Source organism: Daktulosphaira vitifoliae, unplaced genomic scaffold (genome assembly GCF_025091365.1).
Source record: "Daktulosphaira vitifoliae isolate Bord-2020 unplaced genomic scaffold, ASM2509136v1 Scaffold_3, whole genome shotgun sequence".
Classification (NCBI taxonomy): Eukaryota; Metazoa; Arthropoda; class Insecta; order Hemiptera; family Phylloxeridae; genus Daktulosphaira; species Daktulosphaira vitifoliae.
Window position 1 is genome coordinate 30,394,300 of NW_026099574.1, and position 24,642 is coordinate 30,418,941.

General features: G+C 28.9%; 1 protein-coding gene across 12 annotated transcripts in view; it reads right to left on the reverse strand.

Annotated features, from left to right (window-relative positions):
- LOC126901815 (RNA-binding protein Musashi homolog Rbp6) overlaps window positions 1-24,642 on the reverse strand; it is a 223,821-nt gene that overhangs the window by 187,250 nt on the left and 11,929 nt on the right. For all 12 annotated transcript variants that reach the window (XM_050678613.1, XM_050678615.1, XM_050678616.1 and 9 more), the window contains exon 2: window positions 23,773-23,813. In XM_050678613.1, the coding sequence (XP_050534570.1) occupies window positions 23,773-23,813 (41 nt within the window). The remainder of the gene's footprint in view (window positions 1-23,772; window positions 23,814-24,642) is intronic.

Genomic DNA, 24,642 nt, shown 5'->3' on the forward strand with positions numbered 1-24,642 from the left:
ACATATCAATAAAAATATATTATAGTTTTTAGTTTTGGGGAAACGTAGTTATTTTTAAATATTTAAACAATTTAAATTTTTATTTATTTTTATATATTTCTAAGTTTGTTTTTATAAAAATACTGCAGTTTTCAAAAAAAGTTTTAATGAATCAATTTATTTTATCACAAATACTGTATTTACTTAGTAAATTAATTTAATTTTGCCATTATCTAATTAAAAACTCAACTAATGACATCCAAATGCACAAATAGGACTTAATTAATACATGCACACCATTGGAATTATTCTGGAAAAACTACACTAAAACATATTCATAAGAAACATGTGCATGATCAACCGGATATCTTCGATAACCCCTGAGAATGACCCGTTGTACTACAACGGTCTGTTTCTGACTTTTTAAGCATTTTTTGGATTAATTTGTTTGCCAATATGAAACGATAAAGGCTTTTATAATTCATTTTGTTTGCTATTCACAACCATTTTTATGTACATTTTATATTAATACTTTAAAATCAAAATACAGTTCATTACAAAACAATAACATATGCTGAGTGATTTATTAACCATTCTATCCTATATTTTTGGTCAGACAATAATTATTTCATAAAAATTTGTTGATTAATACTTAATTTAATTTTATAAGCCATAGTAAATATCAATAATCTTATTGTAAGAAAAAATTATTTCTATCGTAGGTTTAAGGGTTAACTTAGGAAAGTTAAATGGGAGCCTATTATTATTTTTATGCTATTAAATAATTTATGCCATATATAATTTTGAGAAATTGATAACCAGTTTTTTATTATTACTTTTTGAAACATTATTAACATTTGTACATTTAGTAAAAGCGAAGAACTGAGTTGTGTTTAGCAACGCTTTATTTTTATCATAACACACAGAAAATAATTCTATACTGCACACCCCCCAATCGCCTATAAATGAAAATTATAACTCAAAAATTAATAGTAATAACTAGTTATCAACATTTTATTTAGAATATTCTCCATTCTAATACCACTAAAATCTATCTTAAAAATATTTTTTCTTGGAATAAATTTTTAATTTCAAATGATTTATAAAAATTAATTAAATTTTAAATACTGTATACAAAAAGAATCATTATTTAACAAAAAATTGGGGATAGTATACTTAATAAATTACCCTACATACATATATATTCATATGTAACAGTATTTTTTAAATGGATTTTTCAATGGTAATCGATCTAATAACAACTATTTCTGGTGATTCTCAATTAGTTTTATGATATACTAAAATTCTATAAACTGATTAATTTAAAAAACATTGACTATGTAAGTTAAAATAACTATTTTTATAAGAGTTGTAATAATTTCAATGGTCGAAGACTTGTAAATTTTTTTTAATATCTTAAGTTGTAATAAAAATAATAAACTCATAAAAAATTCAAATTAGTTCACAAGTAATTTTAAATAGTTTTATTTAAATGTAATCTTTAGAATAGTATTAAATATTTGTGAGTACTATATTATTTTAATTTATATACATATATGCAAAGATTATATCAAATTAGTGTTCTTTTTTTACAATTCTTCTAATAAAAGAACTGTTATAATTCGCATTACTTTTTAAGTTTTCAAATTGTTTTGCTTAATTCGCCCATATTAATCCAATATATAATCATATAATAATATAGGCGTATATAATTATATATTCAAAATAGCTATTTAAAAATTTTAAATGTAATTTTTGTTCCTATATCAACATACATTATCTTAAAATATATGTGATACCCTTAAGTTGATATCATTAATTTAGAGTAAGGATTTTATCAGCCAGTGAATTCACTATCGTGTGTAAATTAGACTGATGTATGTGTTTATGTGTAATATTACACATAAGGAGTGGATATAAATCATTCAGCCCATTTCTCGTAAGTAGGCTTTAGATAAAGAGTTTATCGCTTAGCAACGTTACATCTTTTTTGAAATTTATTTCTTCTTTAGGTACAGTTTTTCATTTGTAGGTACACTGTTAAAATATTACTTTAAAACATGATATTATGTAATCTAAATGTTAAACATGATAAAATAGCTTAAAAAAGAATAGCTTACATAACGATATCGGAAAATCACTTGTTGGAAAGTAAATTATTTGTGCCAAGAATCTTCTCTTACGTTAATATAAAAAAATATGCCAAAAATGTTGTGTTTAAAAAATTACAACTAGGGACTAAAATTTTATTTTATTTTATTTTCAAAAAAATCACTCAGTTAAATTGAAATTATTTATTTACCTCGATTTTTATCATAAATATTAACTACAAAACTTATACTATTTTAAACAATTTCATTTTAATCGTAGTAGACATTTTCAAGTAATCGTCAATAAAATAAATAGTTTAGTATTAAATAGATTTGATATGAGTCAAGCAATATGATTTAATTTAGTAATAAATGTCATAATATAATGAGATCGAGAATATTTTCAGCTATTAAATATGCACGTGTCAATTTTAATTTATTAATTTTAATTATTGATTAAAATATATGGTCTATTTGCAAAAACGCGGAGAGAATATTTGATATCATTTAATTTATTGTCGATTATGTCATTGCTGAGTATTTAACGCCAAATTTTATACTTTATTTTAATTTTACATAATATTAGTAAAGGAAATTCGATAATCTCAAGCCCCAAAANATGTCATTGCTGAGTATTTAACGCCAAATTTTATACTTTATTTTAATTTTACATAATATTAGTAAAGGAAATTCGATAATCTCGAGCCCAAACAAACCCAATCGGGACTATAAATTTTAATTGAATTAATAAATTCGTAAATTTTAGTGTAATAACTATCGATTTAATATAATTTTCATAGTATAAAGAAAAGTTTTTAGTAATTTAATGTTTGTCTTGTTGTATTGCTTATACATTCATTTTTTAACATTTTATTTGTCTCAAACTTTCAAAAAAGTATATGTATTCATAATAAACAATTTAATCTTTATATTTTTGCTCTTTATATATTCTATTTTATTGTGGTTAGTATTAATGATTGATAAAGATTAGTATTAATTATTTTTATTGTCTATTTATGTCCTTTATAATGAAAGCATTTTATATTCATTGGTTTTAATTGACTATTACAAAAATGAATACAACATACTTTTACAGTAATTAAAATGGGTAAATAAGTGTATTTAGAGTTGTTTAAAATTGGTTTTTTTTTTTTTTTGGTAGCGGAAAACAGAGTTTTTTTTAATCCCTTAATTTATATTTTTAGTTAATTTAAAATAGCGATACATTGGATACCGGAAACATGCTTTATATTTTATCCAAAATAAAACCAACATTTTCAAAATAACTTCAGGTAATTTATAGTGACGCTGTAAGAATTATGTACTTTGACATTCCAATATTGATACAACAATATTTTAAGGCTTGTCACTGATTTCATTCGTTTTACTTAAAGCCGCTGAACTGACTGTAAACTTTTCAAACATGTTCTTCGAAAATTGATCCGATAAAAAAAAATAACATTTTTAAATCACTCGTTCAAGTTGAATATGACCATGGTAAAAAAACCATAAGCTATAAACAAATATTTTTACTATTTTTATTGTCCTCTAGAGATTCTATAGATTTAATATAACATTCTTGAAAATTCATCAATGCTATTTTACCGTTATTTTGTTATTCAATAATAACAATACAAAATAAAATTGTTGAAAATGTATTTAATAATATAAAAGTTTTCGCGGAATTTTAACGCAAAAGAAGTCTTTTTAATTATAAATTTAGTTCAAATAAAAACTTTCTACAAATTCATAGTAATAAACTAAAAGTAAGTATTTGATTTACCCCTTTAATTAAAAAATCAATTATTTGTGTTGGAAAAAATAACAAAATAACCGCAGTACCACTTACATTCAAGTTCATAGGTTAATAGATAGCAGAAAGTGTATCTTGGATGTATTAAAATATATATAGCATAAATAAATTCTTTTAATCGAAAAATGTACTCATGTCATACTGAATACATGTATGTGTATATAAATGAATATCGAGCGGAAATCTCTTCTACAAAAAACAATCGTTGAAACAAGTAACGTTAAATTCTCTTGGAGTTATTTTTATATTATGTAAACATAAAATAAACATGGATTTCTACAACAATCAAATAGAATAAATGACATATTTCATTTCAAACTGTTTCTTGTTTTAATAATCCAAGTGAAATTCTTCGAAAACATTTACAATAACTGCTATGCATTTTTTACCTTTGGTAAATTGTTGAACATTCATAGCTTCAAAATGATGTGCAAATATCATAAAACTAAAAAAAAAATTAGGGCTTTATATTTATTCGTATTATTTTAAGCGAATTATTCTCAGATACATTTATTACGAGCTATAAAATCTTTCAAAACTATGTTTTTCTTTTTTTTTTTTGGCTTCCCACTTTTGTGACGAAAATGTTTTTATGATCATACAAACACGTAAGAGAATTATCTTACTTATGAATTAGTGATGTTGCTTTTATACAATAATTCTTGAGTAGTAATTTAATTTCTTATATTTGCAAAAAAAAAACACACTCGTCCGTATTTATATAGTGTCAATGCATTTTTATTGAATTTTTCAGACCATCAACGTTTTGTAAAAGCGTGCCAAAGAATGTGACCTTAAAACGCTAAAACCCATCAGTCGGCCTCCCTCCGCCGTCACTTTGTTTTCCTTCCTCTTATTAATAGATAACAATTTGGCGCGCAACGACTACTTAATAATGCGGATGATTCAAATCTGTACACCGGTAAAGACAGTACAGTCTGATCCTATTATAATTAATCTTTACCATGATATACTTTTAACCGTTATCAACGTGTGGTTTACTAATGGCTGTGATTTCAATCAACGGTTCAGAGTGTAATATGACTTGAACCGCGACTCGTTCATGCGATGGACGCCTCCCGCGCCTACCGATGCGACCGTTTGCCGCTGGCGTATAAAGTGCTTCACCGCAACGCGCGCTCACAAAAATCAATAATCCCCTTTGGTCTTTTTACCGCCTACTCACACCTAGCTACCATTTCATCGTCAATGCCCTTACACACACATACACCCTCCTCTCGGAAAAATTCAACCAGCCTGGACTACCTACATTCCCACACATCTGAATGGCCCAAACAATTCTTGGAGCTGATTCTGTACAGGTTAAATGCCCGCGAGTCGCGTCCAAAATCGGTGTGAAACTGAATGACACGGTGGGATAGATAGTGAACATTTTACAGTAAATATTTGGATAAAACATAACGTTATTCATCTTCACGAGCACAGGTCATATAACTGCGAAAATCTATTACCACGTCTTGCGCTTGTTTAGGTTCTTTCAAAATCCGTGTGACGATTTCAGAAACTATTAACGACTATGAAGGCGTTTCATTTAGCGAGATTAATCATAAAGCATAAAGGGACGTGTAAATCACTTACATAATGTTGTATAGAATTCGAGTCACGTAAGACAGATTAAGAGCGGAAAGAACACTAACACTTGACCCACCGAAAATCAAACTCCACTCAATCAATCAATTTTAAAATATTAGACTATTTTTGTGAAATATTAATGAAATAAAAATAATTATTAAAACTAATTAAATATTCACACTTGTATTAAAAAAAAAAAAAAGAATTCTCTATTTTCAATATTTCAAAAATTAATTACATTTTCTATACCTAAACGACGGGAGGGACTGATGTCGACAAATGTCAAGTGATAAAGTTGAAGCACCACTACCTCACCTTTAGTCATTTCTTTACATTGTTTTTAACTTCTGAAATATTGGTTCAGAAATTGTTATCGGCTAGTAATTTTCTTAATTAGGTCATTATCTATTTTATAAGCTAGTTAAATATGCATAATGTCATTTGAAAATGTCAAAATTTAAGTCAATACCTTTATTGTATTTTTACATACAACCCTACTGGTTCATGATAAAACAATTATCCTATGTAGAAAAAATGTTTTTTTTTTTTACTGTTTACAGTAAACTTAAAGTCAAATTAAAAAACCTACAGTTAGAAAATATGAAAATTAATCATTTTATTTTTAAAACAATATATACCCAATACTCATTCATAATAATATTAAAGCAATATTTTTTAATTAATAAAAGTAAAGTTTGTTAAGTAATAAATTATATCTAGGCAAATTTATTTCAGTCTAATCCGTCGTTCATAAGTAATCTATAGGATTAACTCGCAATTGTTTTATACGTAATTTTGTCGGATAAGTTTTAGAATTTCAAAAATTACATTTAGATATAAAGCACAATGATATATATGCCTCCCAGAGGTAACATGAACAATGCATACGTTTACAATGAGTGTTATTTTTAAAAGCAATTTTCAAAAAGATATTGCTTATACTGGCCGTAACATTAATAGTTAATTTTTATTCTTAACAACTCAGCCATATCGAGACGGATTTAAACTTTATAACACACCCAAAAAGTGTGTAAAGCAACGAAAACCGGAGTTATTCATTTATTATTTAATTTGGTAAAGTAGCATTTATTATACCGATATTTCATTAGGTGTTTGGATGTTTTTTTAAAGTAGTAAAGTGTAAAAACTCAGCGCGGTAACAAAATAGCAGGTAAATGCACCAGTTTAATTTTCTCTTCTCCAATTCTGACGGGTATGTTTATTGAAAATCATTTAACGGCACAAGTGTTTGCTAATAATCTCATTCCAAAATGCCCCGAGGTACTTAATTAATTTTCCCATGATCTATAATCATATTGCTCTTATTAAATAGATAGAAGAAAACATGTTGTAAGCTCCGTCTACAGTTTTTACCGATTACAAGTAACTTTACGGGTTCTATCATTACATCGCAAGACAATAAAAAGGGGAAAAACGGCAAATTAAAGTAACAAGTCATAAAATTAAAGGTGTGGATATAGGTTTGTAGCGTGTAAAACATTATGGTAGAAGTTGCTACGGACCACCAAACTAGGGCGAACAAACACATACTCGCACAATCTCACTTGCTATCTATTTAAAACAATCTAATTGCCGACACGTGCTTCGCCACCGACACTATAGCTCTTATCATTCAGTCGTTATCATTTACCACGAAGAACCAAAGGGACGTGGTATCTATTCTCAGTATTACCGCAAACGCATAGCACGTAATACACTGCACAAAAGCACGGCAAACACCTTGCACACGCCTTTGGCAAAAGCTCTTCAGCTATGAGGGTTGCCCGGGACACATTAATTGTACCTGGAATAACATTATTACCTCACCCGTAACTCGACGCTACCAACAAACCACTACTGTATTCGACTGTCGCGAAGCACCATGTTGTACGTGTTTTGAATTCGGCAAATAAACAATTTTGGTTGAGTCCTATTAAGCAAAATGTATACAAAAGTTCGTGCACACATTTGAGTATTCTGACAAAAATGGGAATTTCTTGGTCTGACCGAATTTAAATAGTAAAACTCAATAACACTCGTTTATGTTGCGGTACGTCACATTCGGTGAAATAGAATTTAGTTAGGTCAGGTCAGATTTTTGTTAAATTCGTTAAACAACTCCCAAAAGCGTTAAGATCAAAATTCACCTGGTTAATTGATGTTCTAAAAATATCCATAACCACTTTCAGTCACAAATAACCAATAGGGAGGTTCTTGAAAAAAAAAGATTTGAAATGCATTTAATATACCTTTCGAATTGTTCCATTACTTAAAAAAATAAGTAATACAAAATTTAGGTGAAATCGAATGACGTTATCACGTGTCACAAAAGGATTTAAAATACGACTGCAAAGGTATATTTATACGTATTTAAATAATTTTTTTTTTACTAAATGAAGTTTAAATTTTTGGTTATTAATAAGAATGTATAACGAAATAATAATAATTGATCATTTGTAATAACAAATAATTTGAAATATTTTTTAGATTATTAAAGAAAAGTAATTTTTCCCATATTAATAACCGAAAATTTAAACTCTATTCAGTAAAAATTAAAATATATATAATATTATGCATATTAAATTTTAAACAACTATTACATAAGGGTATATTGAATGAATTTCAGAAAAAAAATTGACCTATATAACTATGTATCGCTCTATATCAGCTATATATAACTTCAATATTGGCAGTTATAGTATCCAAAATAAATTCTTGCAAATGAATAATGTGAAACAAATAGTTACATAAACGCGATAGCTGCAAACTAATTTATGAATTAGTCAGTTAAAAACTAAAAACTACAAGTTTTCATTTCATTTTTGGTATTTTTTTATGATGTTAATGTTTAATAATCCTAATGTATTAAAATTTTCAACTGTGAATTTTTACTCTAAAAGACCCATATAAACAACTCTCTATAACTATAAAACGTTTATATCTAATTAAATAGATAAACCATTTATAATTGGTGATTCTTCAGTGAAAATACATAAACGTGCTGAGTTATCTATCCATGAATGTATTTTAAACAAATAATTATCACCAGTCAAATATTAAAATATCAAAGTTCAATTAAAGAAATATTATACAGACTAATGGTACGCACCGAAAATGTTTTTAACTAAAATTACTGGAAACATTTTATTTATTTTGCCCTCACTTTTGATAATAAAAACCAGATAACCTTTTTTGTCCGTTAAGACGTTAATAATTAAGTGCAGTTGAATAATTTTGCAAAATACATAAATTATAATCATTTTATACCATTAAGATTGGGAATAATATTTTAGTGGTCAAATTTGAATTAATATGCCAAATCAAATAACTAATCTAACAAAAAACCTACAACTATAAGTCTAACACATGTGAAAATATACAATGGCAAATATTTCCTTTGCGTTACACTTCTTTTTGATGCGATCAACTAAATCACTTCAATTATTTTAAATGTAGTAAACTATGATAATTAACCCTGATCATTTTTACGATTTATACATTTTTCAAAATTATTATTAACAAACTATAGCTACGATTACTCTATTATATTATATATTAGCATATGGTAATTACTTTATTCAATCAAACATACATATTACACATTATAGAACATAAATGAAATCGTTAAAAACTTATCATTTAAAAATTCTGATGTTACATCAATCAATACTTTGGTACCTATACATTTACATTTTTTGTTGATGTATCATTCTATTTGTTGAAATATTCTATAGGTAGTTCATTCATTTATTCAATCATCACTTTATTGTAACAATTCTAAATGATGTTTATATACAATTAGTATATATTATCCCGAGGTATACTATACTCACGTGATGTATACATTGCAAAATCGTGTTTCACTGAAGATGATACACATTTAGAGCAATATTAATGAAGCAATCAACGTTGAAAACTACATTATTATTCCTGAACATTGTTGGTTTACTACACACTACTACTGACACATAAATTATCTTATCAGCAATAATGTAGTTATATACATTTTTAGTAAACAATTTGTCTTGCCGTGATGTTGTATTGTACAAAGAAGCAACTCTTTTTATTAAATTACTGTATTTATCATTGATGAGATCATTGTCTGAAAATCAAACATTTTCCATTATGAACTGCTTATATGATTTATTAATTTTTTACAGATAAAAGTTGACATCTCGAAGCTGATTATTTCAAATATTTATCTAAAAAAAATTAATTTTCTATTAAGGAAGATACGTATCGTATGAGAAATAGTGTTACATAATTTCTATCTGGCGAATAAATAATACAGCGGAAAGATAAAAACCATCCATTGACAAGGAATATACTTTTAGAAAATTAACGATTACAAGCCAGAATCTATTAGGTAACTCATAACAGCAAAACAAATACAATAAGAATATAGGAGGAATAATTAAGGGCTGCTAATAGCTTCAAAAGAAGACATCATCGTTAAGTAACGGTCAATAAAAACTAGATTAAGAAAAATAATATATTTGTTTTATATTCAAATCGTGCAGTAGAAATCAATAGAACACCACATGAAATTGTAGACAATACTAAAATGTGCTCCCAGTTTTCTTAAAAGCTTCTAAATCAATACTACTCTAAACATATACGGAACATTCAAAAAATATTTTGTTATGCCAAATTTAATGAAAATATATTTCTCGTAATCGAGATAAAATTGCTCCACTTCAGTACTATGTCTCTATTGTATTACATACGGAGAATAAAAAGATTCTGATATCAATGAGCAAATGATAATTGTGTCAGTTTATTGGATTACACAGATGACTTTTGTCAAGTACAAATATAGTCAAGTAAAATGAACATTTTTACATGGACCGTTTCTATACAAATAAAAATTTATTTGATGCCATAACCCGATGCTGTGAAAATCAACTGTATTCTATAAAACTGAATGATTTAAACAAAGTCGACATTTTTTGTCGCGATACGTGTTTAAGGATAACAAAAAAGTGCATTTATGTAATTCATTGGGAATTTGACGTGTACCCGTGTTATTATAACTACGATTCGTTCCAAAAAATATAAACTATCCGTTCGCTATTTCTTCCTTCGTTCATATTGTTGGCGATTAATTTCACAAGCGAAAACCTTTGTTTATAAAATTGGAATTGCACGAAATGCACGTACAGAGCACACATGCTTTTTAGGAATAACATTTTAAAGAAGTACGTCCATGAAGCCGTAGAAATGCTGATATTCACAGTTATCGTAATGCAACTGATTATTCCAAGACTCTAACAAACGAAAAATGACTCGAAAAATGACTCGAAAGGTTTTTATTTTTTTACAAATGGAAATCGAGAGGTTTTGGTTTCTTGTAGTGGCGGAACCGTTGTAAATTGATCAAAGGAATACGGATGTCTTGTGTTTTGAGAATAGTTACTTTACGGTGTATGAAAATACCATAAATTAAATAATAAGTTTTCATTAAGATATTTATAGTCTCGAACACAATAGAAGTCATTGTTTTCGGTCGGACCCGACAAAAGGAAGGAAAACACGCCGCCGAAATTAATCTCGTCTGAGTACAAGACGCGACCAACCAGTGTGTGCTAAGTCGTGTATTTTAGGTCGGATGATTTATAATCGGTAGACTGTGTGCTTTTCCACAACGCACACATTTTATTCGTATGTAATATATGTACAAGACCACGTGAGCGTAGGTGGACCAAGTGTGAAACGGAATAAGAGGCGCAGGACCGAATAAAACAAGCTCGACCATTAATCACCACCGAGCGCTCGAATTGCATAAGCATAACGCCGTGTACGGGCCTATTTTATCGGCGAAAAAAACCACCGTCAAAGATTATTCCCTACTCGATTTTACTATTCCGGAAAGGAAATATTTCATGACATAAATAACAATGATTATAAATAACCAATTATGAACACGGGAAGCGTGACAAAACGTATTAGCCTTTTTTTTTTTTTTAACGCGAAAAATGTGTATCCGTACTTTTCATTTTTGTTAAACTATTTTAATAAAAATAATCATTATCTGGTGTTGTTGAAAATGAACAGTTCGGTTATCTGTATTTAATTGCATTATTATTCCGATCACAATAGTCGGTTTTTAAAACACCACAACGTTGTCCCCATCGGTTTCCGACATGATACCCGACACATAATAACAACAGTTGCATGTGTGCCATCAGCTGTTCCGTCTTCAATGAAATCGTTAATTAATAATTAGGACAGCGCGGCTTGTTATGCACGCATCCTCGGCTGAATAATTATAAGTACACCGACGAAAACGTAATTTGTTTATTCGTTTGAAACAATATCGATGGGAAAATAATAGTACACAGCTTGCTATTAAAACGTAGAATTATATTGTGGAGTGCTCAACGTCACACTGGTGATTTTATGCTTTGAAATGTCATCCATTACCGCCGTAATAACAATATGTCATAATGCAAAAAAAAACTGGTTTGGGTCGGCTTAGTGACCGTGAAGTCGTTTGATAAGTTGTAATTGTTCCCGAAGCCCATTGTCGGCTCCAATGACCATGTGCTGTTTGCTACACGCGCGTATATTCAAAATAATTACACAGCTATGTGCCCGTGTTTTTTACACACTATTTAAACCCGTATTTTCGTCAACGAAAAAACATTATTTTTATGAATTATAAAAATTCGAGTTGGTCTCAGCACTCGTGTAGGATATGCGAGAAAACACATGTTTCCGAGCACAAGGTAAAAACTCAAATGTATGAGTGACCATCTTCTGGCTTGTTGGTTTTAAGGTTCAAAAACAAGCCGACCCTAATTACCGAGCACGTCTAACAAATGTCATTCCAACACAATACGAGCTATTAATGAATGTTAGCACATGTCAAGAGATTTACCTTCAATTGCACTCGCGTTCGATCTTTAAAATATTCAACTAAATTTCTTTCAGGATAATTTTCTTGTCGCTATTATTAGGCGAGATCGTTACTGTTTTGTTTGTCTTTGGTTCGTTTAGATAAAAATTGACAATATGATTTCGAGACACGGTCGGGTAGTTTATTTTTTCGTTTTGCATTGCGATCAAATAATTTATACGCTCAAAACAGGACTCGTTGAAAAAATTCCTATGTAAACCAAGCTGAAAAAATTCACGTGACATGGTAATGGTGAGCCAAACAATTTCGAGTAATTAAATCGATCTGAACGTGTGTATCGAAATGCGTTTTTAGCCTCTATCGGCAGCCGCTAAAACCTATTAAAACACCGTTACGTTTAATTTCATGTTATCATCGGCGGTTATTTTTTATGAATAAAGAACGGCGACCGGTAGCCAGTCAGCAGATAATAAAAATATAAGTATACTTTTTAATTTCGCCGCTAATACGGCAAGTGGTTGTGCGCAGTAGTGCTGTTCGCGTAACGACATTTTCCCAGAACTGCCTTTACGTTTTTTGGCTAACGCATTTAACACGAGTTTTTTGGACCGGACACACAAATATAATATTTGGCAGACGCACACACGCGACCGCGTCGTCTCTGTCTGGGCATTTATTATTTGGACTAAAACAAAACTAATGGGATTGAACAGTTTAGGAGTGAGCACAACTTCCGTCGCGCACCTACTTGATGTTGTCGCACATGCCGTTAGAAAGATGGCCGTTGTCGGCACTAATTTTGTATTGGCGACAGTAAACACAGTAATAATACGGTCGTATTGGGCAGGCAATTATCCACAAAAATAAACTGCGGCGACGGTTGCGGCCGATGTACGGCGAGCACGCGGAAAGTAAACTCCGTTCGAACGAGTTCATTAGCTATTGTACGTAATCTGGACGGTACCCTAACCATAACTCCAAACGTCACTGCAGCGTACGTGCCAGTTATGAGCTACACGCTGCGAGTTTCATCAACGGCCGACTTCTAAATGTCAGACAACATATTTTATTCCTCGTTCGTACCGCTCTATCAACAATACAACATTATGTATTATGTACAGACGTCGGGTATACATGGCAAACCCGTCAAATTAACAATCGAACCCTTAGGGTTGTTTGCAAAACCAAATAAACGGACGTGGCGAGAGACTGTAACGGAAAAATGGTGTAGCGCAGTACGGATAATGTTCAGTCTTTAAGTAAAACAAACCGAAATGTTTCACTCGAATCTTCTCGATTATCAAATTTACCGCTTAAGTAGTTTTCACGTGGTCTACGTGTAGCTATTCTGCAAACGTTACGTCCGGCCGTACGAAAATCCAATTTGTTATGACAAACGACGGCCATGTAAACACATAAAGACCCTGCCGATTTTTTAGCAAACCCATTGCCGCCCAGCGCGAAGCAAATGGCGGCATCATAAAAGTAGACCTTACAAATAGCCTTTGCAAAATGTCTGTCAAAATAAGTCAACGTTAGCGGAGAAAAACGTTGAGCTTAAAATTGACGGACATTTGGTACCTTTTGGTCGACGATAAATTTATCCTTAGAGAAATAAATTTTTCCATTCTATGCAAATTTTTTTTTTTTATTAGTTTAGTTGGTAAATTTAAACGGTTCAATGGTTTTTAGGACTCACGAAGAATACTATAAAAATCAAGTAATTTAAATATATTTTACACCGTTATCTGTTTCGGGACACGGTTTTTCAAATTTTCCTACAGTAGTTTCCGATGTTAAATATGATAAAATCTAATGAGTAATTATTTTAACGGAATATCGGTATAGTAATCATTACAATGTATGTGTTTTCACTGTAGTTAATAAAAAGGAAATTCTAGAATAAAATTTAAATATATCAAATTATTTTAATATGTTTTTGATTTTTGAGTTTATTTTTTGCATTTACATTAATTTACTTAAAATATTATGTTTATATTTTGACGTGTATAGAACAATAATTATTGTGTTCTGATATGAGCAGTAATTTTTAATTTACATAATAATTATTAAAAACACTGCGGCATACGAATAAATGTAATAATATTAAAATATTACTAACATATTCAGAATGGGCGCAAGTTCCCATTGGAATTGTTAAGACATACGCGCGGCCAACTGAAGTGAAACATTTTTACTAGACTCGCGTATTCAATTATGTTGCACTGTATCATTGAAGTAAAAATAGTTTATTTTAATAACTTTGCTAAAATATAATTGGAACATTACGTGATATTGATATTTATTGTATGTCTATGAAAAATACGTGTAATTAGTGTACACTAACTTACTTAAATTAGTTTATAGAAATTAAAAAGGTTAACTGTGTAAGAATACAAAGATAAAAACGAATAGAAAATATGAGAAAACGCATCGACTAAACAAATAAATAATTTGAGTATTTTCGAAAAAAAAACATTTACTAAAATATTTTTCGTTACATAGAGAATCATAGAAACTATTGTCAGTTACTTTACTGAAACGTTTAACATTCCAACAAACTGTAACGTCAACGTTAGACACGATTCTTTTTTTTCTCGGTCAAAAGCTCATAAACGGTAGCAGTTCCTATAATTCTAAGATCGATAATAAGTATTGCCATCTAACAGAATTCGGTCGTGTGTACAAAGGGCTTATTGTGGATTAGTAAACAACTATTACCATAGGTTAGGTAAAGAAAACCGATTGACGTTTATATTACACGAGGTGCAATAACGTATATACATGGACATTTATCCATAAAAACAAAGTATTCCTAATACAACCAATTTTACATTGGTGTTTTTTCATATTAACGTCATTGGCAATCGGAAAACGTTTCAATAAATTTAACACTATCGCATACTATAAAGGCCCAACAAGTAACGAAAAAAATGTATTACTCGTATTTAAAAAGAACGCATTTGACGTCAATTATTCGTTTGGATTCAACTACACGTATTTAAAATAAGCTATAATATTTTGGATAAAAATTAATTAATGTCACATGATTTACTATGGATTGTTTGTTTGCAGATATGATCAGGACTGTCAGATATTACGAAGTAGATTTTGTATACCAACTAAAAATTCAAATATATATATAAAATTGAATTATTAAAACACATAACATCTTATGTCATGATAACATTGTTGAACTTTAACGTTGTTGGAAATTAATTTCATAAAATGGTTATTATTTTTTTGTTGTGTACAATTGCCAAACACAATTCGAGGTAACGCTGAGGTTATCGACACGGCAATTTTGTAACAAAGAATGACATTTTCCGTGTTTGTTTTTGTGTGTTAATATTATTTTTCAACTAAAAATAAAAATAATAATTATAATATATATTAGGTCGCGAATAACAACGAATTACATATGCGTGTCGCCATCGGTGGAAATCGTTATTAAACGTTATTAGTCTCTTCCGGGTGATGGTGGCGCACGTTTATTTTTGCCGGCGGTGCACATCCGCAGTAATAATGAGCTGTAATTGTGTCGTTCATGTATCTCACGGGATGGGGTGTAATTGTGAACGACTCGAGGAGAACAAAAATTGTTGTTTTGGTACAAAGTGAATATTATCGACCGAATTTAACGGATTAAATAATGTAACACGTCGTTCTAGAGTGCCAAAAAACGAAATTTCTGCGTTATTTCAATAAGAGCAACCAGCGTCCAATACATCAATAATGTTTACACGCCAAAGTCGTATAGGCGCCACAGACAATGAGAGTTGATTTAAGTTTAAAATAATGTGTTTTTCAATTTGGTATTTGCATAGNTTAAGTTTAAAATAATGTGTTTTTCAATTTGGTATTTAATTATTAAGGTATAAATCGATAGTGACGCCCTGTCGTCTAAAAATAGTCCCATAATAATATTATGAGTTTTTTTGTAGTGGAGCATTATGAGTCTACACACCGTGAGTTTTTACGACCAACAGATGTTTTCTCCCTTTTTTTTTTGCTATCTTACATAATCACAGTATGAACACGTTGGTAATGACGTTCGAGATGTACTTCGCGGTCCGAAAGGAGGTCCTGTGTTCTTTACCCCAAATAAAAATTTGGCAATGTGCAAACAGAATCGAATAGCGGCGTGGGCATTAAATAATACGTTTTTTTTTTCTTCTTACAATTGAGTTTACATAACCATATTTATCACTAGTAAACCTTTTTGTTTTGAATAACCTCTTCTATCACCGCACACATTTAAAAATCCATAAGACAATAGCTATATTATTTCCCTTGCGAGTTTTAAATCACTTTTCTTAGTATAAACATCAGTAATTACACTTGATTTATTATAGTTTTATATTTTTCATTAATCCTTATTAATTAATTAATTAATTAATTCTGAAAAAAAATCCTGTATGCACAAAAGGATTCTAAAATTGTTATTATTTTTTATTCTTTAACAAAATCGAGTTAAACGTGTATTGATTTTCTTAGACTTATTTTTCACCCATTTCAATTGTGTCACATTGTAAATATTTATGAAGTATTGCATATACATACTTATACAGTATTATTATCTGATCTTTAATTCTTTTATAAGTTAACAATGTATATTTTGTTATTTTGTTAATTCCTATACCAGATATTCGTAAACTGGTTAGTTAATAAAATCAGAAAATATTAATCCGGATAGTGAAATCAAATTACTCTAAACGGTAAAAAAACCAAAGTTTTAATTTTAAAAATTTTATTTTATTACCAAAACTACCAAGCTGTTCACAAGGTGATAATTTTATTATTGATCACTTAATTATTCGAAAAATATATAATTTCGAAATTTTACTTTTGATTTCTATATGATACACGTTTTACTCAATTTATTGTTTATGTAATCGATTGGAAATTCATAGTAGTTTTCTACTAATCGAATACGAAAGTAAATTCCGATTCGTTTATAAAATGACTAATATTTATACTAACAAAGCACCAAAGATCTTATTGAAAATTTAGGAAATACTGCAATCAGTTTCCAGTTATGCGACAATAAAGCTGCTAAAAAGTTAAATATTTTGCTACGTTTAACACAGTCTCGAATTTAATTCTGCAGCACTAAAGTAATTAATTACCCTCCAGATTATTAAGTTATATTCAAAACAATTATAATCTAGTAACTTTTTCCAGTTAAAAGTAAATACTATTTACATCATTTTTGCAGCTCTTTTTTAATGCAGTCAAGATGGAGATATTATTTTAATGTGTACATAACACTATGATAGGATCGTTTTGACGTCCAATTATAAATAATGTATTGACTTTATGTTAAAAATTAACGTATTACTCATAAACAACGCATACAGTACATCTATAAATATTCGCAGTTATTATATTGTTTGTATTTGTTTTATTTCATAAATATATCACTTTTTTGTTTATTCAATTGAAAATATCACGTATAAACAATAGTTCTTCCATACTAAATAATAAAATTATCTTTGGCCATCAGTTAATATAAAATTACTCGCTGTGACGATTATTCGTGTGTTTGCATACGTGCATATAAAATTAAAACTAATTAAGAGCTTCTTTGTATTAAAAGTGTGAAATAGAGCAGTAATAAATAATCACAATTAAATATTTTACATTTTTATGAGAATTATTTTCAAATTTTCTAACTATTAATCGCACACGTGTGCGATTAATAACATTTTCAAAAGTATACCAATACTAAATTTTAATACAAAACAAAAACTAACTTAATATCAATTATTGTCATTTTCATGGGCGTCGATTACATTTTCTCTTAACTAGTTTATTATAATCCGTAAAAGTCTTAAACGAAACGTCATAGTACAATTTAAAAAAAAAAACATCTGATTTAAATCATGTCTTTAAAATGATAAAGACCATTAGCAGAAAAAACAAGTGACATGAAGTTAAATTAATAATTAAAATTTCGATGTTTTTACAGTTATTCTACTCTTCATTTTTGTTCCCATATGAATCGAAATACAATGCATATGCATTTTAGTTATGCAGACACATTCCGTGTGTGCAGAGCATTACTTTTCATTAACTATATATATACACATTGCGTATGGGAATGTTTTTTTCTCATATTCAAACGGAAGACTTAATTATTTGTGATAAAATATCAACAAAAATAAATAAATAAAATAAAAACAAACTGCGTTATTGAGTTACGATTTTTTTTTTAAATTACATTGCGTGGTAAATTTATTTCATCATGTTATTTAAAAATTTATTTATTTTTTTTCATAATTTAAATCAAGAGTTGTAACATAAATCACAACTGATGTAATATACTTAACTCTCATTACATCAATGGTGAAAAAATACGCGTTCAACACTGAATAAATATGTAAAAATGTTACAATGAAAATGTGTAGACGAGTGCAAAATATCTCATTGAATTATGTATTGAACACAATTAACAGTAGTTTGTCTTGAAGTGAATTGAAATAAATACAAAAGATAAAACTTATATAAAAACTAGAAAATTCTTTGAACAAATGTGAATTAATTATATATATACGATTCGATTGTAATTAGTCGGAAAACGTTAGCATTTAATAAAAAAATAGAAATGTTAATAATTAGAGAAAGTTATCGATAGGGGTATAGTAAATACTTTTCAATTGTTTTATCAATAATAATAGACGGCCGTTTGTTGGTTTCCGAGATTATTAATATTTCTTGACAAACAGTCAAATTATCCAGTTGATATTTTTCCAAAATTTTAATTCTTCCTTCTGTGTAAGGTACAACAAACAGTTCAAAAACGGTACCATTAAAAATATAGCCAACGACTGTACCTTTTATGTCATAGTTGGAATTCTCATAACATTTTCAAAACTATAAAGTATATCGAGAAAAACTCAACTCGTGTAACAAAATAAGTATACAAATTTAAACGCGAATATTTTCCTCGGAGAGTACTCTATTTACTCTATTTGATATTAACGGCGGCATGTCATTATTTGGCGTAACATGTTGTTTTATCGGTAGTACTGAAAAGGTCGTTGCATTGAAGAAGCAATCGTTTTGCAATGTCTTTGGAATCTAAATAGTTGCGATAGGCTTGTTGAGCCGAACAACGCACGTGGACGTTATTTGGGATCAGCAATTACAGAAACGACCGTAAAAGTTGGAAAGGTGGCCGCCGCCGACATACGCACTACTCGCGGCCGTAAAGCAGTCGTTTGGCCTTCGCACGTTCGTTTTTATATAGCTGATGTACACACTGGTGACGTGCGCCGAATACCTCTACACGCAAAAGTCCAAAAATAACGGAAATCAATAGCATCCGATTGGCGACAAGTAGGTTTTAGAACGACCGGCAGCTCAACGGAATGGCATAGATTTCGAAAAAAAACCTATCTGAAATAGACGGGCAGCGTTTAAAATTGGACTCCATTAAAACAGAATCCAACACGGCGGCGATCCTTTGTGACAACAGACACGAATGCAACTCATCTGCTGAACGGCACATATTTATGAAAATCATCGATGCATTACATGCGAGTGAGAGATTTTATGTTCAACAGAAATTTAAGTACGTGCTTTATTACTTACTACAATATTTTATGCATATATGCGCGTGTGTACAGCGCATATAACACAATTTTCAGTTCCTAATACCTAATTCATACGTTATGTCTGTTGAATTATGTATAATTGTCGTAATTAAACCGTTCAATATTCATTAGTTACGTGTATATACTTTCGAATACGCTTTGAAAAATGTATATATATATATATATATATATATATATATTAGGAGAATACTAACAGAAAATTATACTAAGACGGTCAACAAACCCTACGACATCTTGGATATTAATAAATAATAATTATTATTTGTTAAAATGATTATTCATTTTATATTTGACCAATTACTAATAAAATAATAACACTAAATCAATTATTAGCGATAATAATGAAAAAATGAACTGATGCAGATGTTGGCATCAACATTTAAGTTCCATCGTTAACAAGTTTAATTTGTGTGTTAATAACGGCAAATAAAACATAGTAATAAATAAATATTATTTTTTTAATAAATTGCACGAATACACAACTGACGGATACTTAATAAATATATTAAATTTGTCAAAGTTTCACGCATCGTATATTATTGTTACATATTAAAATATGTAAGGCAAAAGGACGAAATTTTTTTAGTAAATTATATAACAAAAATTGACACTAATTAAAAAGTGATTTATTATGAATTTTATAACATAACACTACAAGATTTACTGCGAAAATCTTAATACTGAGTACTATTGAATAATTTTAACTCGGAGGAAAATGTCTGTGAATTATTTGGATCTCGATAAAAATAAGCCAAGATAATATAATTTTAAAGCCTCATAAAAAAACAAATTTTTCAAACAACGTAACTGTACAAATTCTGTAATTATAACGCATATTATCCTCAAAGGGCGTTGAGATAATAAACCGGAACTGAAAAGAAGGTTTTTATTGTTAGTTTTGGACTTTAAACCGGAACCTCGTGAGAGTGTTTTACACTTTTAAAGTTTTGAAAAATAATAATAAAAGTTACTTTTTATTTTTATTGGAGATATCTTATTATCATTCTCCGGGTTCGGAATGCTCACATTGGAACCCTATTCACAATGTGGCCGCAGATAAACGAGCATTTGCGTTAAGTGAAAATAATAAAATGAAATCTTATGGTGAGTTCTGAAAGTGAACCTTATCAAGGTGTGGTGGTCGGCTGGTCAAATATGCCTGTACAAATCCCTGCTCAAGAACGGTAAAAGCATGACAAAGAAGCGTGAACAGCACTTAAGTATAAATTATGCCGGTCAGTGATTAACCGAGGATTTCGATCGGAGTTCAGTACTTTTGCATGTATACCTCATGTACACAAGAAGCGAATGACCTTTTGAATTAAACAAACCTATACAGAGGTCTACCCTTGTATATTAAAATGTTGAATCGCAAAAGTTTCGTTTTAAAAGCAATTGAAACAATATAAAAATCAAATAAATTCCAATAAGACAGGAAAAAGGAAATGATTAAAATAAATAAATAGGTTTGAAATACAAAATAGTTATTAAAACATAAAAGGAATAGAGGTCATAGTTGATACTAAAGGGGTAGACTCATTTTAATTTCGATTAATACTTTCAAAAAGACAAGTGACCCTTGTCGAACGTAAATATGGCACATTGCTATGCCGTTACCTATTTAAACGCCTCAAAAGTGGTCGAATTAAATACTTAGTCCATCAAATTCACTTTGGTAAACCTATTGCAAATGGTAAATTCTACACTAAAAAATGAATAAGATTTTAAAAAAACGATTGTTGCATCTAACGTAAAATAAAATACTTTTTTTCTGTCGAACAACATATAATAGTATAACAACATGATTACATAATGTATTGATCAATAAACTAAAATTTAAGTCGTCTTTGAAATATAAGGTGATGTTCTATAAATATTTAAATATTTTATATATAAACTATATGTAGCTTAGATAATGATTTACATCTTAATTATAATTGGCCAATTAAAACTGACTTGCCTATTGATTTGAATATTAGTTATAAATGTATGTTTTTAAAGAATATAAAAACATAATTATTTTTCAAAAATATAAATAATTTTAAAGACACAAATTTTTAGCTAAATTAGTTATATTAATTCTGNTAAATAATTTTAAAGACACAAATTTTAAGCTAAATTAGTTATATTAATTCTATTAGTTATTAAACATTAACCATTGGCAAAGTATAAATATCAAATAAAAAAATACATTAACGATTGGACCTTGTTTGTTCCGGATATTTTTTAAGTTACTACTTAGCAAATATTACTCAAACGTTTTTTTATATGGTTGTTAATACCATATAAAAAGTTTACGTGCACCTAGAGTATGTTTAATTTTTTAAATTTTAACAAAAAAAATCAATTCAAACTTGTACCTAAAAGACAAAATGGAAATTTTCAAGTTTACAATCGTTTTCGAAGTCAATGATACTATGTTGAAAATCATATTCATAATTTTAATTTTTATCAGTACAGCTATAACTTTAATTAATCAATATCGAGTTGTAACTGAGAATAAAGTACCATCATAATGTATCTATAATCTCAACCGTCACAAGAACAATATGTCAATTTTACTGCAAGTAAAAGGCCCACACTATCAACTCTAAAATCCAAAAACGATTTACGTCGAATACAATTAATGCCAAACATCAGCGTGTCTGAATATTTAAAGACAAAGACTAAGATTGTTCTGTTTAAAAACCACACTCTAAGTTTGGTCACAGTAAGTAAATCTCATTCGCCGAAAGTGAATTGTCGAACATGAATGTATCTGCCGCATCTCATTAAAGGCGTACAGCCACGAACGTCTTAAGCCTTTATATTCAGCACACTGTTGTTTTTGGCGTATGTGTGTGCCAGTGATGATATTTAGGTATTTGACAGACGACGGCGGCGGCGATGGACTAAAACGCTTTATTCCGAACACGTCCGCCGCTTTACGATTATAATGAGTTATTTGTTCCCTATCTGCGCCGTTTGTGTTTTATGTAGTTTTTATTCTTTTTGACGTTCTCTTTTCCAATTTTTTTACTATAGATAACAAAAGAACCAATTTGGATATCTATAGATGCGACCATGGTGGCCAGACGCGTTACACATATTCATGTAAATCGTTACAATAACGACGCACCTACGATTTTTAACCCATAAGAACACCTCAAAAGTGACATAAATTTTATGCTTGTTTTAATATTTGCCGGCAATGCCCTTATAGATATGTCGACTAGAAAAATTTACACGTAACAGCGATTTTTTTTACATATATATTGGTCGTTTATTACATATGCTCATTATATTCACTTTTAATAGACTTTCTAAAGGTAATTTCTTCAAATATTGCATTGATCATATGAGCGTACTTTCAACAAGTCGTATAACGACTCATTTAATTGTCGTTGGTACAATTAATTCAAACAAATTTTAAATTGTGCCTTTGTAGTTTCACAATCTAATCACGCAAGTTAAAATTGTACACGAAACTTCAGTGCGTCGCATTTTGTTCAAGAAGAACTTAACATAATTAATTAATTAAATATGTAAACTGTTGAAAGTTACATGCAATGTTAATGTAAGTGTTGTTTGTCATTTTGCAAGGAATTTTATTACACTGAAATGAATTAAATAGAATACCCAAATTATGCCATCGGATTGTAGTCAACTAAATCAAAAATTATATTAGGTAACTACAGGATAAGTATTTTGCAATGCATGAACAGATCCTGAATTTTTAATAAGACTAGTGATCATTTAATAGATTAGTGTAGCTCAATTACAGTACGTTTAAAGGAAAATAGAATAAAGCAATATTAATCAAAATGATTTATGTTTTACCTGGACTTGTTTGCCAACTGAGACCGCCGATGAACATTTTTCTGTAATAAAAAAAAATACAATTAATAACTATTACATTCAATTTAAAACACGTTAGCTAATTTCACACGGAAAATGTTTAATATATGTTTTTTTTTTTTTTTTGTAAGAGTTAAGTCGATGACTGTTGTGCCAAGTAGACTACTATAAAGTAGCTTGATGATGGTTAGTTATAAATATTGTCAGTGTTTGTTTAAACACATGTCGTAGAATTATAAAGTGATTGTAGAAAACAAAAATAGAAATGATATAAACTTGTTAAATAACAAACAAATAAAAATTATCAATTCAAAAGATTGAATTTTAAATGAAAATAAACAAGAAATATTTTTTGTAAATACGAAATACTATGAGTTTGTTAGGATTTTATTAACTAATTATATTTGAATACAGCATAAAAATTAAATTCAAACTCCAATTGGATTATTTATTTATAATCCTAACATTAAAGAAAATAAAGATTTTACAATTTATTATTTTTGCTGACAGCAATATAAAAAAATCTTACGAAGAATATAAAAGATCTCATTTTATTGCATAAATAACTTTGTAAAAACCTAAGATAAGTTTCTTGAAGATAGAACCTTTGAATAATTTAATTTTTTTTATCTCATTTATGATAAAACTAGAATACATGGCGTAAAAATTTATTTATTTAAAAAAAAAAATCGCAATCCCTTTTAATTAATATATTTTTCTCTCATATAGTTAACATATAAACATTAAAGATAATAAATGAAATATTATACAAAAATACATTTTTATTATCTTTGTATTTGTATTAAACTTAGATATATTAATTTTAATTTTACTTATTTACAATATAAAACT